Source organism: Branchiostoma floridae, chromosome 4, assembly GCF_000003815.2.
Source record: "Branchiostoma floridae strain S238N-H82 chromosome 4, Bfl_VNyyK, whole genome shotgun sequence".
NCBI lineage: Eukaryota > Metazoa > Chordata > Leptocardii > Amphioxiformes > Branchiostomatidae > Branchiostoma > Branchiostoma floridae.
The window spans coordinates 11773909-11800897 of record NC_049982.1 but is presented as its reverse complement, the minus strand read 5'-3'; the positions used below and the strand labels follow the sequence as shown (position 1 = coordinate 11800897).

Sequence of the window (26989 nt, the reverse complement as noted above, 5' to 3'; positions counted from 1 at the left end):
AGTTAGTTTGTGCTCTTAGCATTTCTACCTACTAAAAGATAATTGCCTAAAGTCAGTTTCCTACAGGAGTGAAACCTCCAATGACATGCTCAGGGGCAGAAGTGTGGGACAATGTAAAGGTGATTGCTTTGTTTCTGGATGGAGGATGCATGAGTGTATGGAAGAACAATTTAGTTTAACATGTGTTTCATATTGTTTAATGATAAAAATATTGCTGTAGACTCTAATTTTGTAACCTTGTTTTTGCATTTTCCACACAAACAACTGTAACTGAAACAGTCTACACCTTCCAAGACTTTGCTACATTTTATTTCTCAAGTCCCTCCTGCACTTAAAATAATTTCCTACCAAGATACTTAGTAGTTATAGTCTGCACTTGTGTATTCCAAATCCTGTATGTCAGTAGGACTGAACATGATAAAGCTACTACTGTAACAGTGGACATACCTGCTTATGCACAGTCACATGCTGTACAGACTGAAAGTGTATTCATTTAACATTTTGCACACACAATTTCTACACAGTCCGTTTCACCACAACACCTTTAAAACCAACAGGATAAACATAATGTTACATCTGTCGATGTAGGTTAGACATCCAGGTAATAAGATACACCAAAAAGTAGTTACTCAAGCAACTGGGTTCCAAAACCATATCCAGTTGCTTGAGTAAGTACTTTTTGGTGTGTAATGTAACATCATTTTATCATTGTGTACAGGTTTTTAATTTCTTCCTTGGTCCATTAAGCAGCAGCTGGCCACACATTCAAGTGTATGGCAGGCGATGTTAAATCCCTTTATAGGGTGTATGGTAAATGTGAAACCTGAATATGGTAAAAGTGAATTACTTATTTCTAAACTTAAAGGTCATACTAAATGCTATTAACAACATGTGTGGGTTCTACAGAAAAAATACAAACACATCATTTCATGTCATGTCTCCCATTAGTCCACATCTGTGCCAGTCTGTACCAGCGTGCCTACATGACAGGGACTTCATACTTGTTTAACAACTGTTTCTCAATGAACGCACATAAATGTAGTAGTATAGTAAGGAACCAACTTTTCCATCAAAAAGTGTAAGCTCTAATCTTGGGATGACAAATGAAATGTGTGTAACAGCTGGGCTGATTAATTCAATCCTGACATACATATATAATGAGTTAAAGGTACTTATATTGACCTCCTTTTATCTCATGGCACTCACACTATAGCAAACAACAACAAGTAATTCTCTGCAGTATGTATTGAAAGGTTGGACCAGGAAAGTTTGTGGAGAGCAGTGTGACAAAAGGGAAACATTCTGCAACCATTTTTATAAGAACAAACTGACAATCTGTGAGGAAATCTTCCACCAACTTTTTCACAAGAACTCCCCATGATCCTTCCTGGATCAGCAACTAAGAAATGATATTCCTAATATTTATATACAATCATGTAATTACAAATCTGTACAGCATTCAAAACTTCTACCACAGTTTATAAATAACTTCAAGATTATATGTAACATATGCTACTGGAAACAAAAACTTAAAAACTTCACCATATCATTGAGTGGTTCTATACTAATTATATAATAAATTCAATATATCATCTCCAGTACAAATTCTTGAATACTTGTAGCCCTATTCCTCAGTTATTGCACTCACAGTATAATTCTATTCAACTACATGCAGCATTCCAGAGCACGTAAATAGATACATGCTTATCATCAGTACACAGTATTCTCTTGAAACAAAAAAGGAGATTGGTGCCTTCGAGAACAATAACACGCTGACCCTGTTATGCAAACCTCAATACAACACCTGGCACATGTAATATCAAAAGCAGGTAGGTAGTCCCATAACCTTTTTGAGGGGTACTGAGTAGAAAGTCAAATGGGTTGTTACTTTGTCTAGGGCATGGTATTGGAAGGCGGTGCCCATCCCTCTCCTTTTACCTCCCCTACAGAAGTCAGGTACCCATTTTACACCTGGGTGAAGTGAGGAAAGTTGACAATGTGTTAAGTGCATTTCCAAAGGACGCAATGTATAGGTAGTAGGGGTGGGTACCAGTACAGAAAATTTGGTAGGTTCGGCTCAGGTTTGGATGGGTGAAAAGAAAAGAGCACTCTGGTCCCACTATCATCAGAAGGGTTGCATTTTCGTAATGCCTCTCAACATGTAAAAAATGAACCTAACTGAAAATAACTTTACATTCATTTGAACATTTTACTTAGAGATATGCAAATTGAATGAGCTTAACATAACAAGAAGAAAAATAATAAAACCGTTTTGCACTCTTCCTGTTCTTAATTACTAACATAATACTGAGAGAAGAACAAAATTGAGGTATTATTTTCAGCAGCTAAGGTCTCAATTTTTTCACACAACACACAATTAAAACATTGTATTTTTGACTGACAGAAGAAATTTTTAGTAGTTCAGAGTGGCTTCCATGATACCATTGCACAGTCTACCCTTGCTACAGTAATACCTCTACAATTACATATTACTACAGTACAAAATCTATTGACAATTCTAGCAAAGGCCTCTTTTGGCGTCACACATCCTGAAGGGCATTTTTTTTTCATTTTTCCAGCATTTCATAAGCCATCAGTCGTTCTCCAACGGAACATCAGGTTCTGGAAGGGATGTTAGAAAGACACCCACAAGTAAGGTTTTCAACGGGTTTGAACCGATTGCCAATGCTGTCCTACATTTTGTATTTCCATCTTTGTAACAAAAAGTTTTGACTTCTCAGTGACCAACTCAAAAGTGCAATATATGCCTAAAATAGATGTATAATACAGGTATACATAGTTATAATTATAACACTTTAAGATTTGAGCTGAATCACTCCACTGATGCCTACTAACCAGTCTTTTGTGCTTTCAGCACAGAATCACAAACATGTCATAAATAGTGGGACAGTCTAACACCAGGAGAAGAAGGGTCTCCGCTCCTGGAAGCTCTGAGTGAAGGTGTCGCCGATTGTCTTGACTCTCTCCGCAAACGGCCCGCTCCCAGGCTTGCCTCTCTCCACGATGACCAGTGGCATTTGCACCAGCTGGAGTGGACTCTTCCCATCACGTAGGGCCTGCGTCAGGTTCAAAATCTACGGGAGGAAAACACACGCAATTGTACTATCTATATGGAAAGTTACAGTAAAAAGTTTCACCAATGTAAATGTTGATGGAATCATAAATTTCAAGATTTCATAGCTTAAGCAAAGGTTGCAAAATACAATGTTTTTATTGCCACTTAATGAAAACCAAGGCACAGTAATTAAGAACATTTATGACAGTTGGCACAATATACATGTAGATAGGGTATCGTATGTATGACTTAATCTGACATTTAAAAGAGCAGCAGGACAGATAATAGTTAAATTGACATCACGTATAAAGTACTAGTATATTTACAGAATTTAAAGCAGGTCTCTGTCCATACTGGTTGATATGGTAGGTCAGGTACATGACAGTATGCTACAGTCCCAGTACCGCTTAGTTTTGACTTTCAGACAGCTATATTCATGTTTGAGGGGAGATAGCTTACCTGTCCTCTCATGACTGACATCTGCTTCTCAAATTTACTCTTGTCAAAACCTTTGTCTTTCTGTGATGGAAAAAGAAGTTCACTTGGTTATACAATGTAGAAATTATTCGTTTGACAATGTAGAAAGTTTATGCATTTTTCCTGAGTTTTGCTTCAGGACACTCAAAGCTATCAAAGCTATCAAAAGTTAAGCAACACAAGCTACTAGCTAGGATAATGAAACATTCTTTTCAAATAGATAACATTCAAGTTGATTCAACAGCTATTTCAAGTCTTAGTGTTCATGATGTTGCACTGCAGTCCAATTCTGCTAGGGGTCCTTCCTACCCTGAACAGCTCATACAGGTCCTCGCACAGCTCCTGCACAAAGTTCATGTCCGACAGCTGTGGCAGTATCAGGTCTTTGATCTCCGTTGAGAAGGGAATCTTGGCCTGTGGCAACCATGCCCAGTAGTATGGGTCTGTAAGAAAACATTAAATGTTTAGTGCAATGTTCATGTGGTACATTTCTGGTATATTCAATGTCCTAAATGTTTGTAGCCTGAGTGCCAATCTCTGTAGCCTCCTTCACCGGCCTCTGGGGGCATTGGCATAAGTTGTTGGGGGGAGGTCGATTTGTGATTTTTAAATGAGAATATGCTGGGAAGAAAAATATGCAGCGAAAGGAAAAGTGCCGGGAAAGGAATTTTTGCTGGGGAGCTTGTACTCATCCCCAGCTGGGCATATTTTCCTTCCCGGCGTATTCTCAGCTAAAAATCGTGAATCGACATTCCCCCAACAAATTATGCCAATGCCCCCAGAGAGGCCGGTGAAGGAGGCTACAATCTCTGTAGTAACTGCTCACTCAATACTTTCTCTTGCTAACCGTGGTATTGAGCCAGCAGTCACTATGGAGGCTTGTAAACAGAATCGAAACAGCAGAGCTTTTCAAGAGACAGTTTTGAAGCTAAAAAATGTGTATGATTCTTAATTAGCATACGATGAAACTCTTGTCTGGAAAGATTTGGCGTCTGAACATAAAATTGAGACATGCAAAATCTACATGATACAGGCATCAAACCCACACTAGTAAGGAGATAATTCAGCATAATCTCCAAGCAGATCCTACAATGGCATAAGAAGTACCAAACTGGCCAAGGAGTGTAGTCAGCCAAGAGGTGTCCACTTGCCCCGGTAGCGAAACACACTCCTAAGCCGACTTCACTCCTCTGCCAGCTTTTGATACTATCTTATGCTACCGTAGGATCTGCTTGGAGATTAAATTCAGCATGCTTACAGGCTCTCCATGAGTCAGGGTGTTTGAAGGGGAAGGCCAGGCCGTTGTCAATAGCAGCAATCTTGATCTTGGGCTGTTCCACCATGGTCCAGTCTCGCTCCTATCAACATAGAGTCAATATGGTGATATCATGATAACGGTTTACCAATACTATGTTTTCTACCTGTAGTTTACATGGTATATGATTGTAGGTAAGGAGAAGGGAAATAAAGTTATGTACTTACTTTTGACAATATGAAAAAAAGCATAAAAAGGCAAAAAAGCTATGGAAAATCAAATGTAAGTAAATTGCAAAAGTAAGTACATGCATGTATGATACAAATTATGTGTTTACGGTTATCATTGTATGTGTGCATGTGTGATCTCTACTAGAGTGACATTGTCAAACTTCTGAAGAACTTTTGATAATTTGATAAGCAATATTTGATAAAGAAAAGATATGCTAGGACACAATTATGACCTATACATGTGCACTTGTGTTGTGACATGAAAAGAAGGTTTGAATATTGGTCCAACTTACAGGAGTTTCAGGCTTGTCTCCTTCTTCTACATCATACTTGATCAGCCAGTTGTCATTACCTCTGTCTGTCAACAACAAATAAACACATGTCAACAATCAGCACGATTACACTGCATTCTACGCACAAATATCTTCACATTTTGGGAGCTAAAGTCATGTTTTTGTTTTAGGCTACAGTCACTGTGTTATTCCCAAGTTAGAAATAAAGGGGGCTCCACCCTATTCTCTAAGAAGATCAATTGGCCCCCGTTTTATCTTGGATTCTCCCATCAGTGCCACCTCATTGCCTGGGTATTACCCACTTGTTGTAATCCCCGTAGGTGAGGGGTATTGATAACGGCACAATGTATTTTCCTTTTGGGCATATCTGACCAGGACAGGATGGTGAGGCCCATCGTCCCGGACATGGTGCAAGAAAGAGACACAGCAGAGGTAGCCATGTTAACTTGATGTAACCTTTCCTGCAGAGTCGTATAGACATTGGCATCTACTTACAGGACTTACACTATATATAGTATTACACATACATTATGCCTAAGAGGCATTGAGGAAGTCAGTGCTGAAGGCACAACATCTTAACCCTGAAACTACCAGAGTTTCAGTACAATAAAATGCTCACAGTGAAAAGGGTTTCGCTGCTGACCTCGTAAAACTAAAAGAAACCCTTGAACAACCCCCCTAACTTCAGGGTTTCGCATGCTACATGCGCGCTAAGCTGTTACTTTGGAGGCACGCCCTATCTTGATCATATCTGAGTGCAGCACACAGGGCATACATTAAAATAAAGGCAGATGTCACGGCATGAATAGTCCTTGCACAAATGTGTTGAGGGTGGATCACAGGATGCGCATCTGGAACCCAAGCACTTTGGGCACCCGCCTTCTCCAGCGGCACTGTGGATAGGGACGTGCCAGTTCTGGTTGGAGGCTTGCAGCGAGCTGTCAGAGACTTGGTTACATGAAGCCGCAAACGTGACCAGTTAAAAAATTGTCAGGTGACTGATTCAATGTACACATCCTGAACCTCCTACTAGTCTTAGTTAGGTCATTGATGATGGAAGACAGTGGTCTGCAACTGTATCAATATAGACACATCCAAATATCCATCTGTTCTATCAAAGACATTCATTCTTACTAGTATTCTCAGCAGTGTCACAGAAATGGCTATGATAAATTTCCTTATCATCAGCAGTTCTGTAAACTGATTGGATTGGAAGAATTATGAATTCTTGAAGTCTTTTCTCCTTCCAGTCATGTAAAAATAATAATACAAGAACCAAAGGACTAAATTGGTAGGGCCTATAAATACAAAGATCTTTCATAAGCCTTCATATAATTATACAAACTCATGTGCAATAAGGCAGCAGCTGATACTTACACAATACGCACTACAGATATAAAGACTGCTCATTCTTCCCTTTTAATTAGGCCCCTTGGGATAATTCCATCACCAAAGTACATCCCAACAAGCCCTTAGAGTCACATTTCCTCTAACAAAGATAAATGTTGTAGTTTTGTTGTATTTGGTGGCTTATCTTGTTAACTACATGCTGGTAAACTTTAAACTGAAACACATTTGCATTATACTTTTAAGCCGTAAAGGTGTTGCTGTGCCTACTTTCTTCTTCTTTTCTTAGTCTACAGGGAAAATGAAGTAAATTTTGAGCCTCCCAAGTAGCCTTATCTTAAATCAATTATAGTCCTACTGTAGCATATTAAGTATTCATTAAATCATGTATCTTTCACAGGGTTTTTACAGCAAATGACATCCTCAAAATCTGACAGTATTTTTGTGCAAATGATTTTATGGTATTTGATTTCCTTATTACCGGTACCTTTAGGATTTAGAAATGGATTGAATTCGCATTAAAAGCTGCTACATTACTTTGAAAAATCAAAACCAAAATAGAAAATGTATTTATGTAATCAAATCCACTTACCTGCATATTAGAAACATTATGAATTGTGACACGACCACAAATGTTGCATCTAACTTTTGGTATTTGCTGACAGTGATTGTATTCTAGACTTCCCTCACATATAGACATTAAATAGGCTGCAAGTAAGCTAAAAAATGAAGATACAAACTTAAGACAATCGTTTTTCTGAAATTAACAAAATGTTTTCAAATGTCAAGATACTTTCATTAATATTTTTTAAGAATATATGTATCTTCCATACACCCAATACAGACCGTTAAGCCTGAACAAACACGACAAGGCAATATAGTGCAGGAAAATTACTTCTCACCTACATCAACCTACTGCATGACCCTTGACCTTTTCAGTGACCCATGTATATTACTGCTGGGCCATGCTATTAATAGCTACATAACGGTAGGAGCTGGACAAGTATCAAAGTTTGTGGATTTATCCATCAGAAATTATACTTCCTTGTTGTTTTTAATGAGATTGATTTCTATAAAGGCTGGCATGCAAACTCACGTAATATTTTCCTATTAGTAAGTCCTTTGTGCTTTTTTGTTAATCCAACAGCGAATGTACCTTCAAGACATGGCAGTCCTTAGGAATACCATCCAAACTCAAACCCAAAGGACATACATGTATATTTTGTCATCAGGACATAAAGGACATCAAACTCACATGTACATTATGATGATCAAAAGAATTCTGGATGCAGCTAAATATCATGACAGGCTATCGTGGACATTGCAATACATTGTGATACTTTAAATTAAAACATTTTTCTCCAAGAAAGACATGGCATCAAGTTATAGCTGTTCCACATTTCATTCTGACAAGTTAGGCCAATAGTAGTACTGTATGTCCTGTGACAAAAGAGATTGATTTAACCAACTCTTCACTGTTTCAAATCAGAGTAAAGTACATCAAATCATACTAGCAAGCATCAAAATAAGATTTTATCTTGAACATAAAAATTATAATGCATTGTTTTGTAATGGCTAGAATTCTAAATTCCAAATGCTCTTTTGGCTAACATACTGGTTAGCCTGTTATTGAAACCTGTATTATAGCTGCCGGTTCTCTTCGTCCTCTCACGCAAATAGCACTATTTATGTGAGAAAATAAAGAGAGCTATCATGATAATACAGGTTTGAATACCAGGCTAGCTGGTAGCTTTGGCAATCTTGTTCACACTTGACTACTTTGGGCAGACACTCAAACATTGTGCTTTACTGGCAGAGTCTTGTACAACTCACAAGTGCAGGTCATTCCAACATAACCTCTACTGAGCAACACGCAGATGGAATCCTTAGTACTGTGTGATATATGGAGGAGCACACACTGGGTCATGGTGAAAGGAAACACTCATTTGTCTATCGTAATCACATCAGCTTGTGCACCAGAGTGAGCGTTGTTCTCAACTTGTTTTCACAAGTTAGTCCGTACGCGATGAGTTGCAATTGTAAGTCCAATTTGGTTGGACGTGTACTTGCTACAATGATATTAAGTTTAAGGAAATTGTATTGCAACATTTTGAGTTACTGTTAACACTCATCCACTACATCAGTATCAAGGTAGCTGATTGGAATTCGTCACTTGTTTCCTATAGGGTGTCCAGTATTGCAAGAATGTGAGTACCCCTATCCCCAACCCAAACAGCACAGTGATGGACAGAGAGTTGACACAGACCCACCAGAGGTCACTGCTAATATGTGGATGGGGTGTCGGACAAAGAGCAGCTTGCTCTTTTTACAGAGATGAGAGGCGACGTGATGGACTGTTCCATTCTGAACACCACTAATAAATCCTTCACGTCGTGCTAGTTACCCTACTACGACAAGGGTCACTAATAAATTGGCACATCCATCATAAGGCGGCAATTCCACAGCGAGCAGTCTGTCATTACGATAAGCCCAAATCTTCCCTTTGGGAATTTCATCGCGGCCTCCATTCTCACATATCAGGACATTGACGATGCACGGTGAATCCAAACCAACCAATCAGATTTCATTGACAAACAATTGCTGGGGGAGTTTAAATCAAAAGTTCTGACGACACCTAACCCCAATCAGGAGCGAGGGCAATGGGATATTGACGAGCGACCGAGAGACAATTAATTTCAGGGAAATTACTGCATGGTGACAAGCCCCCTGTGTAACCACCTGAATGGTAATGAGAAAACTCCAGTCCCACGGAGATGCTTACAGGAGACTCCAAAATCCTGTGTCACAGAGGTTTTCTTTACTGTCAGCAGTGGGGAGTGGTACATGTCAATGTAGATAATTCTAAGCATTTCTACTTCAGCAGTTTGAAGAGTATAGTTTCATCATTACAGCCAGATATAGCCACTGATCATGATGTTTCACCATAAGTCTATGTGCATAATACATTTACTTGTGGGTGCACTTGATCAATTCATACATTGAATTGATCAAGTGAATTTTGGGGGACATCCAATTTGATTGGCATCCATGTCTAATATCAGCCTCAAGAATGCATTTCATTTTGATCCCCGAGAAGACAGAGTCTCATGTAAGTTGATAAATTCTAGAAAGACTCACCTGTGTTTCTGATGATGTAATCTAACACCACCAGTCTCTCAAACTGGAACTGGAACTGAGTGCTGATTGGCTCAGGGAGAGGTTCTGTCTCAAACTTCCCTAACCAGTAGTAGGCATCTCTGTACCCCTCCACGTACATTTGGAAAGACCCCACCTACAAGCAAGGAGACATATAAAATAATACTGTTAAGTACATGCTGTTTGGAAATATTGTGGGAGGATGCAATAGCAGTACTAGTTTTCTTTAATATCTCCTTGTAAATAAATGAAGCTGGTGGCCATCAATTGCCCATGGTGTTCCATGATGAGATTTAAATATTGCTTGGTTGGCACAACGCATGCTATGAGGCCCTTCACCCATCATTGATGCTGGGACAAAATGGTCTGTTGACAGAAATATGACGGGCTCAACAAATAAGCCAGTTCCAGAGGAGAACAGCAGCTAGCACCGTGGGGCCTTACCTTGGCAGGGAGATGATGTATGTGGGAATAAGGATGACTGACCTGGGCATTAACGTCCAGTCATGCACATGGCAAAGAGATTCATGACTCTCTCTTTCCCATTTCTCAACTATTAGGTTAGTAACCTCTACACAATCTATCAATGGCAAGGCCGTCTTGTTGGAGTTGTTGACTTAGAATTCACAAGTCCAGGTTACAAAAAAATTATTAGGAAACAAACTAAATTAGTTGTTTTTATACACAATCATACTCTAACTCTAAGAAAATGACGGTTGTATGGATTTTGAGTTTATCCCTGACAGACAACAATTTGATATTTCACAGTATCGTTTCCATCATCTTCTCAACAGTATGATCCGGCATCCCGCTGCATCCCTCAGCTTGTATCCTATCTCTCTAATGCCTTATCAACGTAGCCCTGTCCTTCCCTGGGCTACAATTACGCTTCAGCTGACAGATCATACGGCTTATCCCAAAAGTCATTAAACTAAATCTTCCCAACTCTGGGTGCCCGCAGTTATAGCCCACGTAATCCACCTCCTCCCTCCTAGGCTCTTAAGCCACTCGCAATGATTCCAGGTTACCGGAGGTTACAACAGCTGCCACAAAAGTTTCACAAAACAGAGAGAAGATAACTAATGGATATTTTCATTATAAAATCAATGTTTACCTAATTACTTTGCACGTTTGCTAATGAAGGGGTGGTGGGAGAATACATTAAGATCACAACAGGTCACTCTTGGTCGATTCAAATATCATTATATACAATGGCTTCAAAATGGCCTGTCTGTCACATCTGGCAGAATCACAAAGTTTTCCAGCAAGGATTGAATTTGATTATGGCGGAGGTAGAGGAAGCTCTGATGGTGACATACTGTAGGATGATTATACTGGTAAACATGTACAGGTAACAGTAACAAAGATACAATGAAGCAGATATAATGTCAAGATATAGGCATGGGTATTGTCTGTAAATTTCATTGTCCACAATCTGTAAACACATACAAAATGTATACATCATGGCTTAATTAGTTTATCAGAAAATGCTCCCCGTTGCTATGCTGACCATCAGTAGTGTACATGTATGTCCAATATACAGCACCAAAACTGTAGCCCTACACTACTACTGTGGTTTGGTTGGAATGCCCCTGGTTAGCTGTATTCAACAGTGCTGCCCATTACAGACCCAATATGTTGCTCCCACCATAATGGCCGTACCTAAGACCCAGATTACCTTACCTTGGGGGGCAGGCCCACTCTGTGGATGTGTCGGCCTATCTTGTCTGGGAAGCGCTCAGAGAGGGATTTCTTTGTCCGGGAAATTGCTCGGTCAGCAGCGTTGTAATTGAATGTCTCGCTGGCTAGTTTGACCACCTGTGTACAATCAATGCACAGAAGAAGGTTTTGTTAATCTTTCCTTGAAGATGAGTATCTGCAGGTGTGACGTGAGTTACTATAAGTCTAATCACAAGGATGAGTCAGTTGCTACATGTTGTTGGTTTGTCCGGTTTGTCATGAATTTGACTGCCTCTTGTAAGTTTGGAGATAAGCGTTAAACTTGAAAAAACATACCATTGGCTGAAACAGTGAAAGTGAGTGAAATAAGGATAAGAGGTCTTACATTTGGAGATGAACACAAATAAATAATACTAACTAAATACTGAAACTAGTCAAACTTCCAAAAAAATTACAACATTGTTACCAACTGCACTGACGAGAATCTGATCATCTGATTCTAAAGTCAATTCCTTCACTTCATGTAGGATCGAATATCTACTTTCCTTTCCCCTGTGGCATGGCATGGCAAGTAAATACATTTCAGTATTGACTTGGCATCACATGAACATTGTGCACAATTGGACGAGCTTGTTGAGTCCCATTGATTATGCCTTCATCAAGGATGTACTGTGTATCAAATCATCAGGAATTGAGCTTCATCTTTGAAGGTTCATCAGGATTTGTGATTACAGTACCATTGTTCATCGTTAGGAATATTGCACATCGTGACATGAATAACAATGGTGGTAATAAGGACACCAGTTTTTACTTCAATACTTAGAAAAGTATGGGTTTCAATTCATCTTGCAGTTGATACTGGATCACAAGTTGCAGAGGACATGTAATATTTTGCAGTTGTACACAAGAGGTAGAAGATGCCCTTCTTCAGTCTTTAAGTCTGATCACTGATTGTAATTTTGCCTCAGTTGATCTTCCTACAAATGTATCTCTGACAGCAGTGACAGTTTGACAGGGCTACTGCACATCACCGATTCACCATTTCATTATTTTGACATACATACCCTTGGCAATCAATTCCACCGATTGATTGACTGAAACACAGGCTAATGGGCAACTTGTTGATGGCTTTCAGTACTAATCAGGCTGGTATTCTGAGTTAATTGGGACAAGTGGCAAATCTTTTGCATATTTCTATTGTGAAGGCTTACTGAATCTATATGCAAATTCATGCATATCTCTGTGCAACATTCAATGCAATGTATTCATTTTGGGCAAGGGTCTCTTAATTGCTTGAGGGAGTTGATAGATTCATAGAATTTTCCCTGTAAGTAGTCTATGCCAGTCTACTCAAAACATCCCTGCCATTTTGGTGCTGGTGGCTGCTTGACAAATACAACATGGAAACTGAACAGAAACATGTAACACATTGCATGTTCTACTTTCTGATTGAAGATAACGACACCGCTTGTATCCATATTTAGATTTCTCTAACCATGCTCTAGCTTGATTCATACCTCCCTTACCTGTCCAAGTGATACCTTGCAGGTTTTTTTTTCTGTATTAGACAGCCCTTAGATGGATGTTTTAACTCCAGAAAACTTCACTAAGTGTAAGGAAAGTCTTCTGTTCCAATTCACTGCAGTGCTTAGCAACAAATCTTCTTACAGCAGAGAGGAAATCAAGTCACAGATATCAGTATGACTATGAGATGAATGCACAGTTTCCTTCTTGGAACTATTTTGTTAAAATGCTGTCTTATCCAATACAATGATGCATAGGGGGAAGTTGCCTATGCAATTGCTTGCATAGTGACAAATGCCATGTCCACATGCAGCCAACGAACGCAAGATGAAAAAGCGTGATCAAACCCTCTTTACAGCAAAGGGAAAGGATGTGGTTTCTGTCGTGATTGATAACATACGGACTTACTCTAGCCAATCTGTATCAATCTTACACGGGGATGAAACGTGGAATTTCCCGGAGACTTGATGAATATGGAGATAGAGGATAGTTAAGAACAACATGAATGAGATTTACAGCAGGGCTTACAGGTAAGGGAAGAGATAAGGTATCTCCTGCAAGCAATTAATCCTCCAGATTACATCTGTCCACTGCAGGAAAGTAACAGCAAAAAGAAGTGCCAAACTTTCTGTACTTAGCATGAGATGAATCACAGAGGGGAAAATCTGCATTTCCTACATAATCATCATCAATCATGGTAGGATAAGATGGACCTATACGAGCTGTTTAGATGAGACAATGTACGAGGGTTAAGTATTTCAGACAGATAGCAATCAGGTAACAATGACTGATGCATACTCTCTCAAATTACATAATGTAGGAGGTACATGAAATAGAAGAAATCTATCATACCACAAGTATCAAAATAAAAACCTGGTATCAACTATTTACTGAAAGTTGCTATGTGCATGTGCATTCACATCGTGTATTCACACTGACCAAAACATTGACTTGCATTGACAAACTATAATAGTCTGTTTGATGAATGAAACAGGCTTAAAGGAGACGACAGTTTCATAATATTTCATTACATACGATTAAAGAAGCTTTTTTCCTCCCAGTTGGTAAAGAGATAACTTGTACAGTAATTTAATTTTTCATAACATACAATTAAAGGAGAAGCTTTTTTTTCCTCCCAGTTGGTAAAGAGAGATAACTTGCACAGTAATTTAATTTTACTGGTAACTGTTCAAAAAGACTTTTACCTACCCTAGTCTTGGGAACAACATTCAGCTGCAGCTTGAGGTCGACCAGACTTGCCCCAGCTTCAGACAGGTAGCCTTGGTTCAGCACCAGGCAGCTGCGCCCAAAACAACACGGACAACAGATCTTCTGCATCCACTTGGTCCACTTAGGGTTCAGGTGTCCATACGGCTCCTCGTTCTTGGGCTTGAACACTCCAATCTTTTTCTGCATGAACACAAAGAGTAGGATTTTTGACTGGTGACCAATTTTTGTCCTGATGTTGTCAAAACCTAATCTCTTAGCAGATATTCTAATGGCAATAAACTATACCTACTGGCCAAGACAGTGTCCATGTGTTTTTTTTGCCTCCTGAAGATCTGCTTGGAGATTAGATGAAATGTGCGACAAGTGTTGATGTTCATGATATTCTTGCCAGTTATCAAGGTACATGTGTATGAGTTTCATCGAGCATCTTACATCTGGTATAAGTTTGCAATATGGAGTTTCTGTTTCAATTCTATGTAACATTCTGTTTCTTATTGCAAAATTTGGTACTCATCCATTGAGTAAAGAAAATGTTTAAGTAAATGTTTAAGAGCATCCATAAGACTGAAAAATTTGTATAAATCCAGCTAAATCTACCTCCCCTCTTCCACCCTATCCTGACCTCCTGTATTATAGATTACCTGAGGTGTAACATTATCAGGGCAGAATACCACCTACATCTGTATTTCCCTCAAGGTCAAATACAATCACTCTTCTACCCCAATCCAGCCCCCAACCTCATACAAGTTGTGTTGCAAACAGATTAAACTTTCCCAGCGTAAATTCCTCCTGGCTGACAAGATTGCACAGATAGAAATCCAATTTTCTCACAAAATAATTGAAACGGTGGGGCAGGCCACTGTAGCAACTTCTGGATGACTGAGCAGCAAGTTTGCATTTCCTGCCAGCATTACAGCATTTTTATCTTTGAAGGGCACACATTTACAGTTTATACATTGTCGCTAGACACCAAAATCACAGCTTAGGTTACAATATGAGGCATTTGGGAAGTATATTCTTTGGGGAAACTGAAAAAGCAGGCTTACTACAAAATATCCATTGGATTACAAAGAGCCAGTGACAGGGGTTTGTATTTGGACATCATGATAAAAGCACATTTAGCCCTGCCTATTGTATTCTCCTAACAATTCAGCACCTGGCTGTGAAGAGAGAGTTGCTGAAGATTTAACAACACTTGGAGTAACTGCAGCTGAAATGAAATGTTCAAAAGAATCATTCCAGGGTAAACAAATGAGCGACAGGCCTTCTTCAATAATACTACAACTACAGTCTTCATAGCACTTGGACCTGTACATCCATACATGTATACAATGGCATATGTAGTTGTGCATAATTCACAATGTTCTCTCTTGGCTGGGCTTCGCAAGCGAAGATCATCTAGGGATTTGGTCCACAATGTAGTGCTCTCCCAATTAGCAAACACTCATAGTTAGCAGTGATCACAGTTCACCGCAAAGGCTTGAACATACACAGACATTTGTGGGGACTGATGACAGATTGAACTAAATATGTACATTATAATATATATCAATGGCATCATCCATGCCTGGAGCTTTTGCCCTGTCCTATATAGCATTATGTCTCAGGGGAAGTGCTCTACATGAGCTGTGCAGAAGTTATATTACCACGTCCCTGGTGGCTGTGTTTGTGGGTCTATATCATCAGCATTCATCAATAAGCACTGCCTCCATAGATGAACCAAACTTCTGGGTCAATTTGTCAACAGGAACCCTGTTGCATGTTGAACAGTCCAGTGTGATAAGCATCTAAATAGACCCCTGTACTGTATAGATAATTACTGCACACTTTCACTAACTTGCAAGGCTATTTCCTGGCCCGGGCATTCACTCTGACTGTTCCTGTTTAACCTGAAGTACCGGTATATATATCATTGTGTGTGTATCAAGGTTTTCCATTTTGACAGTTATCACAATTTCAGCACCATGGACAGAGCCTTGTCATGTAGTACAAAGTAATTCTTACTGTATAAATAGTGTTCAACTCATTAAGTTTCTACACAGGAATCCAATTTTTCCACTTACTTGTACATATAGATACACCAGAACAACAAAACAGATCTAATCTTATCAAAGATGACTACCGGTATGGTTTGAATTCTAACTTCTCTTGCAACATGGATGTGGTCCATTCATTGAATATTTCCAGACACATTTCCTATGCAGTACTCAGCTCTAGAAAGATCTGTGTGTATTGTAGACAAGATTGAATACTGATTTATCCTGCTTAGGACTGGCGTGTAGCAGGGATGTGCCCAGTTGGGGCAACGCTTCGATAGACTTGTGGGGAAAACTCATAAATCGGAGCAATATTGGCTCCATACTGACACCCTGTTCACACCTCTGATCTAACTTGACCCTTTACGCCACCTGAGGCCTGCCGACGGGGAAACTAATCTACAAATCAATGGCATCCAATAAATTTACCTCCGAGATCAATTCTCAAATTACAACAAATGGAAATTTGGGCATCGGGCACGTCTCCCGTGCCCGCACCACGACACAATCCGTGGCGAAAGGGCACGCACGGGGCCTCCGCGTGCTAACATTTGGCAGCACTCTTCGGAGGGGTGAAACACAGTAATGATGCCCCTAACCAGGAGTAAATGAGAATGGATGACATCCAGAATGCATGTCAGCAATTTTGTGTGAAGAAACAAGTAACCTCATTCATCTTGGGAGAAAGTTTCCCAAATGGGAAATGAGTTATCACCTTTACAGGATGTGCACAGAATACATTACGTACACCCCCTTTCCACTAGAGACTGCCATCACTGAGTGACTGCGTGCCCGAAAACTTCCGCTGACAGACCGCCACACAAATTTCATGGATACATGTACATTGTATTCAAATTGCAAAAGAAAGTTTCACACAAATCCAATTTTGGTCACTCATATAAATATAAATCATGTCCTCTGATTTTCCTGACAGGATTGACAAGCATCTTAAATAGAAAGAAAATAGAACAAAATATATTCAAGGCAATGCCAGTATACAGTTTGTTTCCAACTGTTTCCGGTGTCTGTTTGTATACCTGACTCTTCCTCTGTTACTGTGTTGAGATATGGTGGAGAATTTAATTTAAATGTCACATAAATCTTGAGAGTATTACAAACAAAAAATTAACGTTATGAAAATGTTAATTATCACCTCACAGTTATCAAAATTGGACTGTCAATCAAAATTTCCCATCCCACCTTACCCCACAATACCAAATAACACATACATTGTACGCTGAAAAGCGGTCGTAGTGGACAGTGGGTCGTTATGCACAGGTGGTCGGTACACCAAGTTTGACTGTACGTATACTCAACGTATAGCAACTACATTTGTATATCGAAAATGTTGAGTAAAGAATTTTATATCACATCTAGTTCTGAATTTTGAATCCTTGTTACATTCTATACCAGAGCATTATTTTCCCTGATATAGAATCTTCAAAATTTAACTCACATACATGTACCTTACTTGGAAACAAATATTATTCAAAAATGCTGCTTGGGTAAGAAAATTGATAGTCAGACCCACATACTGTGCTAGTGAAATGAATTTCAGATATACTGCCTAAGGATATCTGATATTAGAAAAAAAGAGGAAAGGATTTTCAGAACATCCCGTCTGGTGCATGAAAAATGACGATATTAACAGACAGTGAGACTGTGTCGTTTTCTCCCCGATGAAGTCGGCGCCGCTGTTCTACGCACAGACGGGCAACAGCCGGAGGTCAAGTGGACAGACCAAAGTTTTCAGACTACAGGGGCATTTGTTTACCATGGTGGAGCCACCAGTTCTAGATTACTTTGCACAGACATCGATCGTGTGTGGCTGCACCACTGCACAGATGTGAGAAGTCAAGGATGAATATAGTATGATCAGGGCTTGAAATACCACCTGCATATGCATGTTAGTGCAGGTAAAATTGGAGCTGTGCAGGTATTTCTGGTGGCTAGCTGCACCTTACCTTAGCTACATTGACTGTTACCACCTATTAAGTATAAAATAATGGTTCCTGAACAATTTCTAAGTCTTATCTTAGGCCTAGGAAAAATGTTGTGTTTCTAGTTCCTTATGAGTTATGACTAACCCTAGCAAAAAGCTGACCCTAGCCTTACTTTGGTTGAATGCTGCTGGTAGACATAAACCTGATTGATGAAAACATTGTACTATGTGGAATTATTTTACAACATGTTCTCTTTTCCATTGAAAGAGAAACTTGTATTATATCTGTATGAATATAATATGATCAAGATATGATGTTTATAACCAGCGTCCTGAATCCTTATGGAGGACCAAGTGCATTTCAGTCTTATATTGTTAAAAGCTGTTAGATCACTCCAGCCAAATTAAAAAAAAAAAAAAAAGAATCTTTACCTTCCAACACTTATAAGTTATATAATTTTCCTGGGCCTTGCCATTTGATCTAAGCAATGTAGTCCAATCAATAGGAATTTTATCACTGACACTTATTAGCAAAAGGCTGACTTTGGTGCTGAATTATAGGAATTAGGATTACAGATGATGGTTTGGAGTCCACATTTTTGTTTTCTCTCTCTTACTCTTGCTATATATAGACATACTCATAATTGCTTTTACGCCAAATTCACTGACATTCACCAAGATACCATACAGCTAGGTACAAAATGCCAATGAATATCATTACTATATGTGTAATATGCACTGCACAAAATATTGTTGAATTACCTGAAAGTAATAATACTGACAAATTCTTAGTATTTTGACTGTCAAATAAAACAGTTGCGATACACATGAAGAGTACTATATTCATTTTCATCAATCAATTAATGGTCTAACCTTTTGTTAAAGAGATGACCTGACGTCGTATGAGTACAGACAAATGGCATTTAATGTCAGACGGACAACCGTGAAGAACGTTAAAGATCATTGGAACAATCTCGCTGACAGTATCTTTGGCGATCAGCACATGACTGACTGAAAAAAGCTCTGGTACATTGAAACCCAGCACGCTGCAAACTTTAATACCAAGCTGATCACTATCTTGTGAAAAGGTTATAAAATGAATCACTCCTGAATTGGAATGCCCAAAGGGATTATGATAACGACACATGCATGTAAGAGCTTTACAAACACTACACAGCCACATTCAGGTATGTGATGAATTAGGACTACCAGACATAATGCAGGGGCTTGCTCATGTTGGTAAATACATTTACAATGTACATATTTCATACAACTTGTGGCTTATCAGTTGAATGATTGATAATGTTGTATTCTCCCAATATTAGGAACACACATACAGTGTAGTTATCAGTCATTACAGTTCGCCATGTGGGCTTGAAAGTAGACAGACTTTTGTGGGGACTTGACAGCCTTTTATTAGTTTTAATAACATTAATATCAACAAGCATCGGTACGAGCTTCAGGTTTTAGGCAAAAGCACTTCAGACATTGAATGAACATACATTACAGCTTCTGAAGTATTTCAAGCAAACTTTGTTCATCTCACCATGCGCATGAACCAAAACAAATCAATCTTACTTTACGAGCTCATAATCTACATAAAGTTTTGAATGAAAAAAGTAACTCTGTCTGTGTAGAAAACACATTTTGAATTTGCAATGAATTAAAGCATAAAGTAATACTAGCTGAACAGGTGGATCAGCAGATGGTATGTTACCAGCAGGCATGACAGGGATGATGCTGTACTTGGTTCTAAAACATGTCTAAAGTGCAAGTATTTTTTTGCCAAAGAAATGCCAGTTTCCAATTCTAGCTGGGCTGTGCCCATAAAAATAACGCTGTTTCAAAATCAAATCTTTTACTGCTAGTGTTTCAAGTCGTTTCTGTAATAAAGGTAACACGAAGCTTACAGTAGAAAGTCAAATTACACAGTTGGCCAGGTGAAAATGATAAATTCATTTGGTTGGTAAAAACAAAAATGAGCTTGCATCAGCTTGCTGACATTCCTTGGTATTCTGCCAAGCTGGAGACATGCTGCAAGTACTACAGTCAGTAGCAGCATCCTAATGGTGCAATCATACTGGGATGAGCATAGAAATTTTCATAAAGTACAATACATTTTGAAAGCTTACATAGAAGTAAAGAGTACACCTACATGTAGGTAACTGTGGTAAGAGGTGTAGATATTTGTTGCTGGTTTCAAAGTTCAAAGCATGGATACCAGCTTGGCTAGATCAAGCACATGTGTTTTATGTCTTTTCCAGAGGTTCAGGTTAAGGACAAGATTTGAACGTGACCCTGTCTAATGCATTTTCTTGATTAAAGAATGCACTCTTAAAACTTTTTAAAAGTTTTTAAAACTTTGTCTGATACTTACCCCAAAATTGGGGGTGCCTAATTATTCTATAACTACCATATTTTCTAAAGTAAAGTATTCACCCTAATCAGATAATTAAGATAAAATAATCAAGAAAATATAGTTCCAGTGATTGAATGTTACACTTATTTCAATGCTATAATTTCTGTCCGTGACTAACATGCAGAGGGTAGACTTTATATACTTTAATATTCATCAAACATAAATTAGAAGCACATGGCCTTTGCCAGCTGCCTCCCAAACAGATATAGAAGGTTCTGAACATAATGTGCACAACTGAACAGACAGTTACAGAAAGAGGTAAATATCAATCAAGGTTAATGTACAACTATATGACTTGGGCAGGGTTACTGCATTGTATTAATGTAAATGCAGAAATGTTCGCAGTGGTTTTATGTTCGCAACGGCCACTTCACCGCAGACTTAAAACCACTTCAAACATTTTTCCATTACAGTTTTTGACTACAGTCTATGGCGCTACCCCGAACTGAAACCACAGTGAACACTGCATTTTCCCACTACCGCGAAAGTAAATCCTACCAAACTTAAATGCATTTACAGTAGTTTGGGGGCCAAATTACCTGTCCTGTTCATGACTTTCTTGGATGTTGTAACAGTCCAAAGTGACTCCAAACTAAGCAATAAATGGGCATACTGAAATCTGTCCAAACTGTATGTGGCATCAAATCTTCAACTGTATTGCTTGTTTGATTGAAGATTTCTTGATTTCTTATGTCACTTCACATTGTCAGTTTACAAATGAGCATGAAAGCAACAGAAAATTTGATGGCATTCAAAGAGCATACTAAAACAGGTGTACTAAATATTTAAACACAGGTAAGTACATTAGAGCAAGGCATTTAGAGGGTTGACAATGGCTCATTTGGGAATACAAGGGACTTCACAAACCAAGCATCTTAATTGTGAGTGACATGATAGGGACACGAACGTCAAGAGTTCATAGCATCTGGTCTTAAAAGCTTACATTACTTTTCACCAGACTATATATCATTATAACATAAAGCTATCAATTACACATACAATGTACATTTGTAATTTCTTATGAACTTTTAAACCCTAACCCTTCTTCAGCTTCTTGGATAATTCATCAATTGCCAAAAAATACTACTAGTATCACTTATAAGTTATAAGATATGTATGGTACAGAAATTTGGACACCCTGTTGATAATAAGTAGTATCATAAAATCCTAGTGTCCATTCCAAGACACCATGAGGGGTTTTAGGCGATATTTATAATTACAGTGGAAGCCAGCTATTTGCAATACGCTTTGTCGCAAAAATCGGTTAGTTACAAAGAATTCTGAAATCCAAAACCATTTCCCATTGGCGCTACTGTTTACAGCACCCCATATTTGCAAAGCCCAAATCGGCTAATCGGGAAAAAAAATTCAAGTTACAATGCATGTTAACCCCGAAATATGCCAAACAAATCACCAGAATCAGCAGGAATGAACCAAAATTTTCCCGTATAAAGATATCAGATCGCCAAAAGTATCAAAACTGCCTGTTTTGAGTCCGAAAAGGCCGCGATTTCTATTCAATTTACGTCGCTAGCGCGCGGCCCGGCGGTTGCCGCAGGGAATCATGGGATACTACACATGATGCCGCGTCCGCCATCTTTGTTTTCGTGATGGAAATGTTTTGAAAATGACGCTGTCGACTGTGGCAAAATTTCAGTGTAATCTGTGGACATCGTAACTGGAAAATTTGTAGATATGAAGATTAACAGATTATTTATGCGTTAGTCATGAGTATTTTCGCCTAGTACATAAAGTTTGTCTGAAAACCAAGAGCGTTTTCGTCCTACAACGTAGCGATGTTTCTCGTCTGTGTATCACATGTCGACAAATCTTACGTAGTAAGCGCGTGCACTGTACCCTTGATCAGTCCTCTATTAATCAAAACACTTGTTCATTTGGCAAATTTAGAATACGTTTGCATATGAATACGTTTTCGGTAGCTTAACGTGTTTTAGCAGTGTTAATTTCTTTGTTTTCTTCAAGCCGATACTATAGACGAGACGTAAAAGATCTTTTGATGCATCGCGATTCGTTCTTCGACACTAAAATGTGATAACAATATCACAATTACCGATAAAAGATAAATTTGCCGCTGAAAGTGGCTAATAAGTATATTTGTGGAGTTTGATGAAATTATGGACTTGATTATTTGTGGTAGAAATGATTGTGTTGTATTCTTTGTGTCAATGCGTGCGATGCGCGTTCACCGATGCCCCCCTCCCCCATCCCCACTCGGGTCATTTCGAGCAACATCTTTTAATCGGGAACGCCGGTTAGTCGGGAAAATTTAGCTGGCAAATGGCCTTCCCTAATAAGCGGCTTCCACTGTATTTCGAATAAAAGAATATCTGATCCACAATAATTAAATTCTTTTCAAAAAATTGACTAAGAAAATACTCATCTATTTGAATTCCTTTGAACATTTTAGAAACATTTTGAAAGTAACTGTACAAAAATATCTTTATTTAGAATAATTGTGAAACCTCTGTGTGATTATTTCACATTTACAAATATTTGTAAACTTTGCCAAATGGTAAAATTAGTTTATTGCCCCTATAAAAGTAAGCCCTATTGTTGCATCTGTCTATTTTTAGATTTCACTGCTGGGCACTGGTGGATCCTTTGTGGTGGGCCATTGTCGCATGGCATCCAACCATACTTTGCAAGGATGTGTGAATTGCTATCTTCCCAGCCCACTGAACCATTTACAAAAAATGGTAGAAAATGGTAAATAATGGTAGAATGCTGTTATCATTACTTAGAAACCATTAGAAGTATCCAATTCCACACTATGAATATTTCCAAAGTTTTACAGGACCAGGGAAATATTTATAAAGTTGAAACAGTGTTAAAAATATTTCTGAAGTATCAAATATCCTAGACGTATAATTACAAAACTTTACAATCAATTCTAAACAATGGCAACAAACATCCGCATGGTGTCTGGGAATGGACTCTAGCTAAAAAAGCCTGTCAATATTGATAACTAAATAGTACATATCAATACCATATATAATACCATTGGTCCAGGATTTTCAAATTCAAATTTTGGAAAAAAATATCAGGTAACTACATTGTAGATCAAAAGGTCAACTCTATTTCAATCCATGATCACCATATGCATGATAAGGTGGACACACTGGACAGGTTAATTGTCTTAGTAATTTTATTCAGTCTTGCTCAGTCAATGAATTGGTTTCTATGTGACATTGAAAATTCCCTACTCTGCATAATATTACAATATAAAGGCAAAGTTTAGTTGTAGGGATGTCCTATGAACTGTATTTAACATCATTCATGTTGGTCACCTATCCCAAAGAAGCTCTATAAGAAAGGCCAGAACAATGAACTTTTGCTTTCTTTCTTTCTTTCTTTAGCGCCCATGATTATTATGTTGATCATTAATAATGGCACAGTCTTTATTTAACATCCTATCCGAGGGACTTCCCTAGCCAATGCTAGGTACTTATTTCTAACCTGAGTGAAGTGGGGAAAGTCATGTCAAGTGCCTTTCCCAAGGGCACAAGATCAGTGACACGGCAGGGTTCGAACTCTGGACCTCTTGGGCCTGAGCCCAATGCGCTGCTGATTTATGCCACGTGATCCCTCTAAAGGCTCTTTGTTTTTTGTGCTTGTTCATTCTTTGCTTCTTGGTGCCTTCCACTTATAGTTACCCTCCTTGGAAGTGTACAGTTTCATTATAGCCAATAAAGGCCAAATGAGGCCAAAAATAAAATGTCCTACTCTACGACGTTCAACGCGCTGCGCGTGTGCTAGGACACTATTTTGCCTGTGAAAACGACACGCTGCGGTGCGCTGTAGCGCGCTGCAGTGTGGCACCTCCAGAGGTAACGCATACAACGCATCACGGGGAGTCTGCGGCATGGCCCAACCTCGTGTTAACGGATCCACGTCGCAGGCAGCCCATGTCTGCTGCGCTGTGTGCGCTCCTGGTATGCACCGCTGTGGCGCGTCTATAGAACCAAATACCTTTATCCCATCTGTGTAGGTTCTAATATGGCATAGATTGAGATTCAACCTATGATCACCAGAATTCAACGAATGTTCGATCACATCTTTGACTAGTAGTATTATGTAATGTTACATACCGTCAGGTTACGTAAAGTACAGTTTTTGTTTGCACTGACAAACCTCTTGTAACGTTATATCGCCAACGTACGAAATTTGTGATGTTGTCCAAAAGTTTTATCCCTGATGTTGACCCCATATGTTAATGTTAACTGTTAATGTTAAACATGAGCATATTAAATCACCTGTACTGCACATCAGGTATGGGGAAATGGCAAAGTCTAACATAATTGAGTACCAAAATGGTAATGTATGTTTAAATATAAGGAAGAGACAACATATGTGAAACTGTTATCTCACTCTGGGTTATGAAAATGTAAACATGCAACATTAAGTTACATGTAACGTTAGCTAGGTCAGTGGCATAATTTCGTACATGTACTTACCCCTTCCGTGTTCTTCACAAAATAGCTACCGCTGGAGCCCTGATAGATTATCTCAGGATATATGCCGTTCTCTATAGCAACGTCAGCGGAACGTATAACGTCCATAAACACAGGGTCGTCGGAAAATGGTTCTCAAAATCGTGATGTTCATGTTCGCGACCGAGCAGAGGCTGGCTCTCCCTCCCACCCATCCCCCTTGTCGGAGATCGCGGACCGGTCAGGTCAGTGCGTTGAGGAGCGAACGTCACGTCTGGGGGAGGCACAATGTCCTCAACCACCGATCGGAGAGGACGTTCAGAATTCATCTGCAAGAAAAACCCACAGAATTGGCGTCAAAACAGGTTGAAATCCCGACAAAACAGAAAATAGACCTGTTGAGACCTGTTGCATATGACTCAATCCCAATAGTCATCACATGACACAAAAGAAATGTAGTGGGATATTTGCAGCACAAAATACTGGTAGTTTCTTTCAATGATATATGGATGCTATATATATTTCCTTCGTAAAAGTACTGAATAAATGTATACAAATAAAATATGCTGTATGTAACAGTATCATTATGGCAAAATTTAGTTATTTGTAAGGATACAAATAATGTTTTCCTGAAATATTTTTTGCTTGGAATGATGTGCTCGTGTTACTAAAAGTCTCGGGTTATCTCGCCGTTGGCGAGATTTGGCGAGATTCATCATGGCGGGAGAGCAAGCTAAGGAAGGTGAAGCCACGCAAAATACGCAGCAAACGGAGGTTCCTACAGAATCTAGACCTGATGTACCACCACAAGAACAATCTCAGAGACCCAGAGGGCCTGCGATGGGGGGTCCACGGGGACTCAGGTACGCATATCACCCAATTTTTGTAACGGAACATCTATTATGTTGGTCACGAGTTCAAGATGGCGGCTTCCCGTAGCTTTGCACGATTGATTGAAATACTCACTAGTTTCTCCCTTGCCCGTAGGGGCGAGCTAATACAAAGTATGTACTCCATCACGCCAGTCACCTGTACAGCTTGTCCACTTCCCCGAACGTAACCCGAGCGACAATAACGTAGCCCTGTTTGATTGCCAATATTCCCCACCCACGTTGACTTTGCCTCCTACCTCATTATATTTCCAATCGTGTCGCCATATTCAAGATCTCGTCGTTCGGGGCGTGATGTTGCCTCGCTCGGGGCGTTTATCACGGCATGCCCAACTTATGCAGTCTAATCACACTGCCCCACCACCAATGGCCAGCCTCACGCTGCTGGGTAGACCTCCAATCAATAATCCATTATCTGGAAACATAACCTTGCTAAGTACGTCCAATGCGAGCGTAAGCTTTTGAATATCAAATTAAGCGTGGAGCATCTATAATTATGAATTATTAAATGGCTGAGAGCTGCGTGGAGACTCCGACGGCACCGTCTTCATAAACCATGCTTCAGTGGGCTTACAGCCGATTCTGCTCTGTTAAGGCTTGCCGCCACTGATGCTGCAAGCTCTGAACGGGCTGCACGACCTCCACATATTTTCTGTTGCATATTGGACATACCTGGCAGGGGACTCTTAAATGCTGGGGACAAAGGAGAAGCGAGGGATTTTTCCAGCAGCAATGTTTGATGTTTTGATTGCTTCTATCCTGAATTTCAGGTCTAAGCAATACCTATGGGCAAGGTGGGAAGTATTATCACTTTTTGTCAAATTGAGAAGTAGATGTTGATTTTGGTACCTGTAGTTGTGGCATGTGGTTTTGGCATGTGATATCTTGGGCCTTCATTGGAAAGTAGATAATGTAGTGACAGCTTTTGGATAATGCTCGTGTACAGCAAGTGCTGTCCTCATTATTTGGACTTGGGACTATTA

General features: G+C 39.3%; 2 protein-coding genes across 7 annotated transcripts in view; one reads left to right on the top strand and one right to left on the bottom strand.

Moving 5' to 3' along the window:
• Positions 1-290: 290 nt before the first annotated feature.
• Positions 291-25473, bottom strand: LOC118412940 (phosphatidylinositol 4-kinase type 2-alpha-like). The gene is given in 10 exon segments (XM_035816008.1): positions 291-3095; positions 3536-3595; positions 3863-3996; positions 4812-4911; positions 5332-5396; positions 9817-9970; positions 11518-11652; positions 14248-14448; positions 25141-25260; positions 25262-25473. Coding segments are annotated over 10 exon segments (1182 nt in total). The 5' UTR covers positions 25292-25473; the 3' UTR covers positions 291-2912.
• Positions 25474-25793: 320 nt separating this feature from the next.
• Positions 25794-26989, top strand: part of LOC118414553 (transcription elongation regulator 1-like) — a 50390-nt gene continuing 49194 nt past the window's right edge. For 3 of the 6 annotated variants that reach the window (XM_035818661.1, XM_035818665.1, XM_035818663.1), the window contains exon 1: positions 25795-25979. In XM_035818661.1, coding sequence (XP_035674554.1) covers positions 25834-25979 — 146 coding nt within the window. In that variant the 5' untranslated portion in view covers positions 25795-25833. Of the gene's footprint in view, positions 25980-26582; positions 26801-26989 lie in introns of those variants that run through there. The other 3 variants (XM_035818660.1, XM_035818666.1, XM_035818664.1) reach the window with 3 other exon arrangements.